The following is a 12,165-nucleotide window of genomic DNA, read 5'->3' as shown; positions in this document are numbered from 1 at the left end:
TGTTATACGCTAGGCGTTGGTGTTTACACCACACATTTAGGGGCTGTTTATTTTGAGTATTTTGCCTCGGGGAGGGGGTGGAAAGCTTTCCACCCCCTCCCTGAGGCAAAATACTCAAAACAAACAGCCCCTTAGCAGGTGTTCGTCCGTGCAGTTTTCAACCCAAATTTTGTTTGGCTGTTTGTTTGTAACTAACAAAACTCTACCGAAGTGTCATTTATGTATCTTAATATTGAGAACTGAGAATGCTTAGCCAAACGGAGTAGTTTCCCGTCTTAAAGTAATCCATGTACATGTTACCATGATTGCTTATCGGTTCTGAGTTGTTTTGACCAAACTTTGATGATGTTACCTTAATCTAGAACTTAAGCAAAGAATAGCACTAATAACGACACTATTGTCTCCAAAACTATTGCTAAACTACGAGAGAAAAGTGTGAGCTCCTACTGACGAGTTTAACAATTTCGAAAAGAATCAAAGAAGCCGCACTTATCTTTTTTTTAGCAAACGCAAAATCATCTTAGTTCTAGTATGTTTTGCTAGATCTACACACTATAATAATAGATGAAATAGAGAATAATGCACTGGTTTGCGCTCTAGCAATTTTCTTTTATTGCTTTAAGTCCAAAGATCGAAACAGCATAAAAGATAATTCATCTTAAAGTTCATGATTATTTGCGTAGTTGTGATGCGAGTGCTAAGCATTCCCATCTCAGTCGGGGGGGAAAAAAAATCATGCGTTCCAAAATGTTTATTTTCTTTTTCTTGAGCGGTATATAATGCGATGTATACAATACTACTCAGCAACCTGGACCCTTGCTCGAACTTCTGTCATTCCTCTACGTAATTGAAAAAAAAAACATGGTGATCTTGGTGTCATTGGAAAGATTGAAACAAGTTTGAACAACGGTCACCATGATTTAGGTTGAACTTGAATTCGAACCGAAGTAAGCACTTTCATTTTCTGGCGATTTGCACGGGTGAATAGTATTTTATCTTGCTCTATTTTTGGTTTCTGGTAAAGATACCAGAAAAGAACATTGTTGCTTTTATAATTCGTGCATAAGTACCGTTCTGTATGTCTACAGATGTCTTGATAGATATGTTTCGAGTTGAAAATGGTACTTGGAACTACAATAATAACTAAAATAGAATTATTATATAGATTTTTTTTTTGCTTATTCAAAACTAAGGTTTTGCCTCTATTTGTTTTTTCCATTCAACCCCCAAACATGTCGTGCAAATAAAAACGCTTATCAAGATGGTTGAAGAACGGAACGTGTCGACAATTTTATTTTAGGAAAGTTTTCACGTAAGTTTTTAAAATATAAGTGTGTTGAAAATAAAAAAGCAAAGTGCAAACAAAGAGCGCTGCTCGTAATTAAAGTCACATTAAGTATGAAAATGTCTCCTCCATGAAAAGCTCTAAAATTTGACAAATTTGTGTGGGACTTTAATTGCATGCATATCACGTGTCATCTATCAAACGGTTTGAACCCAGCTCGGACATCTCAACAAATTTGAAATCCCGCCAAAATCTTGTGCTCTCATTTCCCTTCCCTCCAATTTCCATTATATACCCCTCCCCCCAAACTCCCAGCGCTTAACTCGTTCTCTCAATATAACGAAACCCTAATTCGAAGGTGCTTTCCCCAATTTTGGCTCAATTTCTTCCCAATTTCCACCGTTCGCTCACAAACATTGTTTTCTCTGTTCAGATCTCGCGATGAAAGTCCAAAGATTGACGGCAGCCACGACGAACAGCAAGTATTAAACACGGTTCTCTGCTCTTTTTTTTCCTTTCTTCTTATTTTTCGATAGTTTTATCAGCTATTGCTTTAGATACAGGGTTTTAGCGATCTGATCTGTTGTTTCTCCCGATCATCATAGAGCGCCGATTATTTTCTCGGTTTTTTCTATAATTTTCTGCGATTTTACTTTGCTAGTGCTTTAATCACAGTGCTTTCGCGATCTGACGTGTTTTTTCTCTTGATCGTCACGGATCGCTGTTTTAGCCATCGTTTTGCGAATCACGGATCTCTTTTCCCCCCCTCGAATTTCTAATCATTTTGTGCTATTAAAAGTGAATGTGCTTTAGAGCTAGGGTTTCAGCGATCTGATCTATAGTTTCCGTTAATCCAAGGCTCGCGGTGACGAAGAGGGGCGGGAAGAAGGTGAGGGATCCGAACAAGCCGAAGAGATCTCTGAGCGCCTTCTTACTCTTCATGTATTACGATCTATTTCCTCCCTTTTTTTTGCTGTTTTATTTCTGTTTTTGAGTCATAGGATGATCTGCTGATGGAATCTCTGGGTTTTGATCTAACAGGGATGGCTTCAGGAAGGAATTCAAGGAGAAGAATCCTGACAACAAGCTCGTCTCGGTTGTGAGCATCCAGATCGCAGTATTCTTTGATAACCTCTGTTTTCTTGGGGTGAATTTGTGGCTTATACGTTTGTTTCGTTTCTGAGTTAGGTTAGCAAAGCTGGGGGAGATAAGTGGAAATCTATGAGTGATTCTGTAAGCGTTTGAGTTTTTTTTTTTAAAAAAAATAGATTTTATTCCTTCTGTTATTGATAAATTTTGTTCATGAGCTTATAGGAGAAAGCTCCGTTTGTGGCGAAGGCCGAGAAACTGAAGGCTGAGTACCTGAAAATAATGGAAGCGTATAACCGAGGGGAGACGATGGTATAAATAATGTTATTTTGCAGATTAATGAATCGACTGTTAATTTTGCATAGTTGTCTTGTAATTTTAAATTTTTTCTGTTATGTATGGGAAATAGAATGGTGGAGCTGAGGGAGAGGAATCTGACAAGTCAAAGTCTGAGGTGAATGATGGTGATGCAGAGGTAATTACTATATTTTATGCAACAGCCTCAGATTTATTTTCTAATCACTTTATTATTGTACTTTGAGATCTATAAGGATGTGGCATATGTTGATAATTTAGATTACTTATTGAAAATGTAAGAGCAATTTATATCCAATTTTCCCTTAGTTGTGTGATTGATGGCCAACTGTTAAAGTATATGTAGTGTAGCAATTTGACGATTTCACTGAATCTTATTCCATGTATATTGTGGGGTTCTGAACGAGTTTTGGTGGCTTTGTTAAGGGCGAGTTGTACGGTAATTATGTAATATTGTCTTAGAATTCTAGTTTTAGTAACCATATGATATTAGTCCAGTTAGATATTTTCTCTTTTTAATCTTAATTTTTTGATGCAACCTATATCTGATTTATGAAATTAATTTGAGCAAAACAGAACTAGTTTTGTTTGTGTAGTAATAAATAGGAGGAAAAAGAAGCGAGAATGGAAAGTAGATGTTAATTCTGATGGAGACATCAAAGGGCACGTGTCTCTGACCAAAGGGAAATAATCTGTTCCTTACCAAGTTTTATGTGGTTATTGTGCTTCTTTTGTGCTGAAACTATACAACTATAACTGTCAAAATCAAGCCTAGCTTCAACTTCAAGTCTCATAGTCTCAATAGAAGTGATAATGTTACGTGATACTGAAGTAGTAAAATCTGTTTTGACATTTGCATTCCTTTTTCCATACCATGTTTTATAGAAAGAATACAGGAGTCGTTTTAACAAGATGCATATTCTCATTCCTTTTTCCATACCATGTTTTATAGAAAGAATACAGGAGTCGTTTTAACAAGATGCATATTCTAGCTGTAGATAAGAAATTATTATGTTTTATAGAAAGAATACAGGAGTCGTTTTAACAAGATGCATATTCTAGCTGTAGATAAGAAATTATTGTCATGCCTAATGTCATGAACCATGGAACAAGTATAACAAGTATCTCTACTTATGAGTTCCTGATTTCAGAAGAGTCTCAAGAAATTAAGATGTGCTACATGTCGTGCATTGTCCATACTTAGTCCCATGATATTCATGTTTGAAGATACGTGTCACGTGCACATACATGTTAACAACAACATAATTGCCTTACTAGTTACTGCAAATAAATACTTTATACACATATTTTGTGTGTTAGAATGCTATAAAACTAAAGCCCAAGTGCATGTATAAGTCGTCTGCCTGATGCATATGGTTCTTTCGCCAAATAAACTTTGTGATCTTCAAACAAGAGGGGCTAGTGGGATGCATTTGCTAAGGTTATGATGTTGGAGAGTAGTACGCCGTCTAAAGACTAACTTTCTACCTAAAAACAGCATTAAGAACATCAAAGAAGCTGAAGCGTAGGAATTCAAGAACACACGAGATTGTAGGATCTTGTGAAATCTACTGCATTTTAAGGTTTTCTTAAGAGGCCATTGCTTTTGTTGTAATGTTTTGTTTGAGCCACTACATCAAAATGCATTTTCATCAAGCTTACAAATGTTTTTTTTTAAAAATTGTCGTATGATCCGTGTTTTATTATTTTCTGTTTAGTTCCATTATATATGTTCTATGTTTTGATCGTTTTCGTTTTACTTTCGAACTTATTTTTTCCAGGAAGATGATGAATAGAACTGGGACTAGCAAAGAGAACATCCAAGTAGCTTAGACTGTGTATGGTTCTTTCCCGTTATTTTTTTTTTCTATGGTGGAAAGAAGACTAGTTTTTAGGAACAGGTACTGATTGCAAACTCTCAGTTTCTGATTACTGCTTTGTCCTTCTGACTTCAAATTTAGCTGTGCGTGCTTATATCTTACTATTCGGAGCCTGAAAATGGAATTTGTTAGCTTTGTGATCTTTGGGCTATCCTATGTTTTCTCTTGCACAACTTTTGCTGTAGGTGTAGGTATCGGATATTCATACTCTTAGAGCATGTTTTGTAATAGTAGCATTCTTGTTGTTAATTCCTACATTGAGTTTCTTATCGCTAGTTGCTTGATATATGAATTCTTGAAGGTGTTTTATCTTTCAAATTGTTCTACTATTCTAGACTAGGTTGCTCGTGACAATTTGTTAATGATTATATATAAGCTGCGCAAATAGATTTGTTTTGTTTCTGTCTTCGTGCAGACAAATATGTTTTTATCATTCTAGTTTGTTGCCGTAGCATTTGTGTTCACAAAAATGTTTTAGCTGCATCATGACGCCTGAATAACATCTAGTCTTCGTATTTGTTTTTTTTTAACCCCCTTAGTACCATTTTCCTTTTAGAAACTGGATTCAATCGCTTTTCTGTCAATAAGATGGAACTTACCGTTAGTAGACAAATCGTAAGTTAAAGTGATTTTGTTCTTTTAGCATGTTTTCTTCAATACAAAGAATTCTTATTGCGTCTCTTGTTTTGTCATGGAAGTGTTTCCACCATTTTTATGATTCTCTTTGTTTCTACAATCTCCCTCTGATTTTGATGACCGATTTAAAAAATTGGGGTTATAGCTGCGTTCTCATCACAATTAGCTGTAGCCTATCCCAAAGCTTGGCAAGGGCTTTCTCGTTGTTTACAGCTCCATTTTCACGGTATATTGTAACTATTTGATTTTATTTTTTTTAACCTGGAAAATGTTCATACTCGAGCTCTTTGGTTCACTACAGTTTTAAAGATTGCAACTTTAGTTGCAGGGATTTTTTTTTTTTTTTTGAACTTGTGACATTTTGTTTATTGTATCTAAGAAATGCAGATGTGCAAGTGTAAACATAGCAGTCAACCTAGCATCCTCTTACAATATAGAAAGGGATTAGTCCCAAATGACGACGTGTTTCCTAACTTCTTCTAGATCCAACTTTATTAACCTAATGACCTTTCTACTTCACAAAGTATCCCCAACGAATTAGGCTTATTAAAAAAACAAAAACAAAAAATTCATAGTCCCAGGACAATTTTTAATCGTTAGGTACTACTAATACTTTTATATAAGCCACCGAAACAAAGTAATCAAAAGCATGCTATGATTTTGTTTTGTTGTGACAGAGACTTGAGGCCGATATTTTCTTTAGAATTCCGGCCGCTGGGGAAGGGAACGGCTGCACATGGTGTGCCCAATAATTCTTAATCACGTCGCTAATTAATCGGCTAATTATTGAATGATTCAAATCCTGAGCTTGACCGTCCATGTACCACGCGTCCTTATCGAACCTTTCTTCAACGTAATGTGCGACTTAAGCAATTAATTGGTGCTTAACCAACCATGTGAGTTTTATGCAGATTATTATTATTATTATTATTATTAAACTAAGGCTGATAAAAGGTTAAGATGCGCGTACTTCAAACTTGAATCCTCACCGAAAATTACCTTCGTATTAAATAATGGTTAGTTTAGTAACGCAAGCACGAATTAGAGAGTAGCGATGGGGAGTTGGCAGTCTTACAATAATATGTTGGTCTTTGGGCCGGTGAATATTAATTTTCAATGTAATGTCCTTAAAACATTTAGAGACTTTTTATAATTTTGATGATTGTTTTCTAGCATTAGGGAGACCATTCTCTAGGTGGAGTAAAGTATGCATAAAGCAATAAAAAACACAGTTGGTTCTTTATTTGGTGAAATTTTAATAAATCTTCATACTTATTTTTTATGTTTTCTACATACATTGTTTATTTGTTATTTACAAATACCCTTTGGGTAGGGCATCTAACTCTACAGCCGTTAATATGATTTCACAATATCTATTTCAGTTCAAGTAACGAGTTCTAACAACTCAATCCAACAAATCGAATTAGAACGCGACTTATCCAAACATGGTCGTAAGCATGACAATTATGTTTTGGAACTAATTAAAAGACTGGGTTCTTACTTAATTCTTATGCAAATATGATATTTTGAGTGGCACATTTGCATAATATATATTTCTTTCCTTATCCTCTTCTCTGTATAACGCTTTCCCCGATTCCTCCGCTCTCTCCTTTTTTCCTCTGAGGGCCTGTTTGGATAATTGAAGTATTGAAAGTAAGAAGTACGTTATAGAAGTAACTTTCAAAGCTATGAAGTAGGAAGTAGTGGAAATATCATTTTTTTGTTTGTTTCATATATTTTTAGAAGATGGAAGTAGAACTTCTTCCTTTTCATTTACTTTTTTTTGTTTGGATAACATTTAAAAATATTACTAGAAAATAATTAACACATGTTGCTTCCATAATTTCAAAACCACGCCATGCTCTTTAATTTGATCTAGCACGTTACAACCAGTTTCATGCCGCTATAACCCCTCGCCACTTGAGAGCAAGAAAAATCCTTCAACCACATAGCTTCAAAATAATTGTTTACCTCTGTCCTACGATGAGACTCCGGATGACCATAAATTCCTATGAATCTCCAATTTCCCTCCTCCTTTGATCGTAACATCAACGTGATATTTAGACAAAGAATTAATAGATAAACTGTTCTCTTCATCCCAAAGAAAAGCTGGCTGACGACCATCACAAATTACTACAAAATAATTATTAAATTTAAAAGCAATTTTATCAATGAAAAGTTATTAAAAGTAACTAATAAAGGAAATATTAATAAAAAAATTATTTATTTCCTAATTAATATGCATTTCAACTACTTCCGAGCTACTTCTGAAATTATTTATTTCCTAATTAATATGCATTTCAACTACTTCCGAGCTACTTCTGAGTATTGAGGATTGAAAAAATATTTTGGAACATTTCAACTACTTCCGAGCTACTTCTGAGTATTGAGGATTGAAAAAATATTTTGGAAGTAAGGATGACATGTAGGCGCCACATAAGCGTTTAATGAAGTATTGGAAGTAAGCTTTTCAGAGAACCAAACACACTTTTTTGCTTGAAAGTAGCAGAAGTAACCTCTACTTCTTTTACTTCAGCTACTTCATAATTACTTCTGTGCAAACAAACAAGCCCTGAGCGGAAGATTCTGAAATTACCCTAGAGGGGGAGGTGAATAGGGTAATCAAACTAAATGTGCAACTAATAAAAATTCAATTCAATCAAAGACACAAAATATAACAACAAGTAAATATAAAAGAGAGAGAGAGAGTAAGAAATAGTTAGCCAATGAAGTCGGCGATATGCTCACGAGGTTCGGCCACTCTCGACCTACGTCCCCGACCACCTCTCCCGATGGTAATCTACTACACAATCCGGTTTCAAAGCCGAAACTTCTTGCACAACGATCTCCTCGAGATCTAACCCTCCACACAAAGCCACTCAATATAAGATAAAGATAACAATCTTTCTTACAAGAATCCTATGGCAAGGATGAAGAGATTGACTATTAAAGCACTGGGATTGTGAGTGTATGAAAGTGAAAACCGGAAAAGGAAGATCTTGAGAATGAGTAGAAGATTTAAGCTTAGAAGTCTCAAAAATAAAATCTTAAGCTTTTTTCTTAGTTATTTAACAAATGTGACCTGAGAACTATTTATAGTCTCTCATCATATCAGCTCAAATATGAAGAAAATCCAAAAATCAAAACAAATCCCTTAAAAATCAGATTCTGATAAACTAGTTGTTACCTAGAAATCAGCGATTCGGTCGACTGATCAATTTGAACCAGTCGACTGACCAGAACGACTAAAATTGTACAGTGTTAGTCGACTAAAATTGTACAGTGCAGTTGATAACACTATCGGTCGATTGGTCGACACTTTCGGCCGACTGATAAAGATCGAGTGATAGTTTTGGTCGGTTGACCGCACAGAAACAATTTGCAGATACTGAAAAATAAAATATAGTCGGTCGACCGATGATTACGGTCGGTCGACCGATAGACTGAAAAATTAATTTTCATTTTAAAATAGATGAAACAACATAAAACAAATTTGAGGCTTTGGAAAATACTTGAAATTATAAAATATTAAGGATAGAAAGTATTTTTTCGAATCACACTTTTGTTTAAAAATAAATTTTAAAGATTTTGATAAGAACGAGTCTTGAAGTGTGTGTGTGTGTATAATCCCCTAATGCTTCAAAAGTTATCAACTTTATTCATACCTACATTATAATCTAGAGAGAAATAAAAATATAAATATCGCTTACAAATGTATACAAAGATCGAGTATCGATATTTGCCAAGTTTTTGTTGTTGATGAAGCTTTTCTTGAATTTATACCTGAATGCACTTCTTAAGTAGATATTTGCTTGAGTCGATCTTTGAGCATTTAAGGCTTCTTCATTAACTTGCCTCCACCTTCATGAATATCATCGTTGAAACGCAAATCCATCCATCCTCCTATACATAGCACTATTTTGCTTGATAGCATATTCTGCGTAGGATCATTTGACAATCAATTAGTACCAATAATGGGGTTTGTAAATCATCATAAAAACACGAGACCTAATAGATTCTCCCCCATATGGCAGTAACGTCAGTGTCCTCTCCGGCCTCATCAACGATCATTCGCTCAACGGAAAAAATTCACAAGACTATTAAAAGGGATCTTAGGGAAGTCTGAAGAACAGAAAAAAGAGTGAGCAATCTCTATTCTCTCTCTCATAATTCTCTACAATATTTTGATTTCTGGTTTTAATTTGTTGTGCAAACTTCCATTGAGCAAGAGACCAAAGTTCGTAGTAAACTTTGGTGCTGACCTTCTCGGGGGGTTCTTACCGCTAGGCGTGATCGCATCGAATCGTCTTTGCGAAGGCGGTGACTATTGTTCTAGGGCAGTGATAACATGATTACCCCTTTCTTAGGCCTACGTTTTTAACCCGTTTTTGGAATTATTTTTGATTATTTGTAGTGATTTTTCTGACAATCTAGAACAAGAGTCTAATTATATTGTTTCTGTTTCAAATAATCAATCTGTAATATTGTGCTCTGTCATTCATTTTGTTTTCCTAATTTCTAATTTTCCTAATCTCTAAGTTTTAACTGTTACATTTCTGTAATTCACTCTCATCAATTTTGCTCCCCGCTTTGTGCTCTCTGTCTAATATATATGTATTTGTTTTCAAGCATTAGATGCTAAGTTAATATTCATTTGCTTAGTTTATTTGTTAGAATAACACTATTAAAACATCCTGCTGCAACTTTGCTTGTCCTTTGAAAACGTATCAATTACTTTTACTAATCTATATTCATTTGCTTAGTTTATTTGTTAGACTAACACTATTAAAACATTCTGCTGCAACTTTGCTTGTCCTTTGAAAATGTATCAATTGCTTTTACTAATCTAAATTCATTTGCTTAGTTTATTTGTTAGACTAGTACCTGCTGCAACTATACTATATAGTGCCTTTTTATACTCTTTCTAAGAGTTACAAAAAAGAAATAAAAAACATTATTTTCATAACTTTGCATAACCAACAAAGCAATTATATCTGTACTTTTAATAGTTTCAGTGTGCATATACTCCATATTTATCCATTCTTGATAGCGTATCATTGTGAGTTTTAATTTTCTTCAATTTTGTGAGCCATTGTCATATAGTTCTAAGCTTGTACCTGACAAACAATTCTTTTGTCAGATCCTATGAATTACCAAGAGTAGCAATTTTTTTAGTCTTTATGGCTAATGTTGATCTAAGTCCGCCAAACCTGAGAAGTTTACCGGTTTGAACTACAAACGGTGGGCTAATCAGATGAGATATTAGCTTACAACTTTAGGACTCATTTCTGCTATTGACTTTGACTCTTATATATCAACACCTACACCCTCTTCATCATCACAAGCTAAACCTACCTCCACACCTACCATATCATCCACAAATTCCAAATCTCCTGAGGAAATAAACTTTCATTATTACAACCGAAATTTAGTGCTCTTTAAGGCAAATTGTATGACATTTATTATGAGTATAAGGATGCAAAAGATTTGTGGGTAGCACTAAAGTCTGAATACAGTTTAGATGATGCCGGTGTAGAACGTTTCTCCTCCTCCTCCTTTAATAAGTTTGTTATGGTAGATAGTAAACCCATCAATGATCAGCTAGAACGTTTCTCCTCCTCCTCCTTTAATAAGTTTGTTATGGTAGATAGTAAACCCATCAATGATCAGCTCCATGAATTTCAAGACCTCCTCCTTTAATAAGTTTGTTATGGTAGATAGTAAACCCATCAATGATCAGCTCCATGAATTTCAAGACAACATCCTATACCTTCAGTCGAAAGAAAATACTTTCTCTGAAGAATATAAGGTATCTAGTATTATTGATAAATTTCCTCCTTCTTGGTCTAACTTTGCTAAAGATCTCCGCCATCTACAAGGTGACTTGACCCTTGTACAAGCCCTCAAAGGTATTAGGATAGAGGACCAACATAGGCAAAATTCCAAGCCAAAAAATAAAATGAAAGCAAAAGTAAACCTAGTGGAGGAAAAACCTAAGAACTTTAGAAACCCAAATCACAAACCCAAGGGCAAGAATTTCAAGAAGAATCTTTCCCATCATCCTAATTAATATCCCAATCTCTCTAGAAACCACAAACATTTTAGCCAAAAGTCTGAGACTAAATTTTGCTATATCTGTGGGAGAACCAATCATCTTTCGACTCAGTGCTTCTACCACAAGAAAGCTCCTATCAAGACTCTTGTAGGCGAAAATGGTGGAGAAGCAAGTCATAGGGTTAACATGGTAGAAAATAACTCAGACTCCTCTAGGTTGGCTTCATCTTCTTATGTTGTAAAATTTACCACTTTTTCTGATGACTGGTGGTTGAATTTTGGAGCAAAAATTCACATTTCTTCTGATAGCTCATGGTTTTCAACTTATCAGGAATAAAGTGGAGGGAGGGTAATTCTAGCAGATGACTCGACTAGACAAGTAATGAGAAGTGGACGTGTGGATCTAAAGATGACATCCGGAAAGATTTTGACTCTCCACAATGTCCTACATGTAACATTACTTAGAAGAAATCTGATCAGTGAATCTGTTTTATTAAAAGTTGGATTTAGAATTTTCAAAGAGTCATATAAGTTTGTAATTACCAAGAATGATATTTTTATTGGTAAAGGTTTTGTTTGTTATGGTCTTTTTAAGTTGAATGTAATAAGACCTTTTGGTAATAAAAGTTCTTCTTCCATAATCTTAAATGTTGAATCTTGTGACAAATGGCATGAAAGGTTAGGGCACATAAACTATGGAACCATTAGAAAAATAACATCTTTGAACTTGATACCCAAAACCAAGATAGATCCACCTTCTAAGTTTGAGATTTGTGTTCAAGCTAAATTCATTAGAAAACCTTTCCACTCTAATCATAGAGATTTTGAACCACTAGAACTGATATATAGTGATGTTTGTGATTCAAACATAAATCTTATTAGGGGTGGAAGAAGATACTTTGTAAC

At 34.8% G+C, this 12,165-nt stretch overlaps 1 protein-coding gene across 1 annotated transcript; it reads left to right on the top strand.

Moving 5' to 3' along the window:
- On the top strand, nucleotides 1,549–4,838 carry LOC109820998 (HMG1/2-like protein). Its single transcript, XM_020387195.1, has 8 exons — nucleotides 1,549–1,643; nucleotides 1,719–1,767; nucleotides 2,144–2,227; nucleotides 2,327–2,384; nucleotides 2,474–2,518; nucleotides 2,600–2,686; nucleotides 2,784–2,849; nucleotides 4,471–4,838. Exons 2-8 carry the CDS (start codon nucleotides 1,727–1,729, stop codon nucleotides 4,483–4,485), a joined length of 396 nt encoding a protein of 131 aa, XP_020242784.1. The 5' UTR covers nucleotides 1,549–1,643; nucleotides 1,719–1,726; the 3' UTR covers nucleotides 4,486–4,838.

The sequence above is a fragment of the Asparagus officinalis genome, chromosome 1, assembly GCF_001876935.1.
Source record: "Asparagus officinalis chromosome 1, Aspof.V1, whole genome shotgun sequence".
Taxonomy (NCBI): Eukaryota; Viridiplantae; Streptophyta; class Magnoliopsida; order Asparagales; family Asparagaceae; genus Asparagus; species Asparagus officinalis.
Note: the sequence above shows the minus strand (reverse complement) of the source record. Positions and strands in the feature narration are given on the sequence as shown.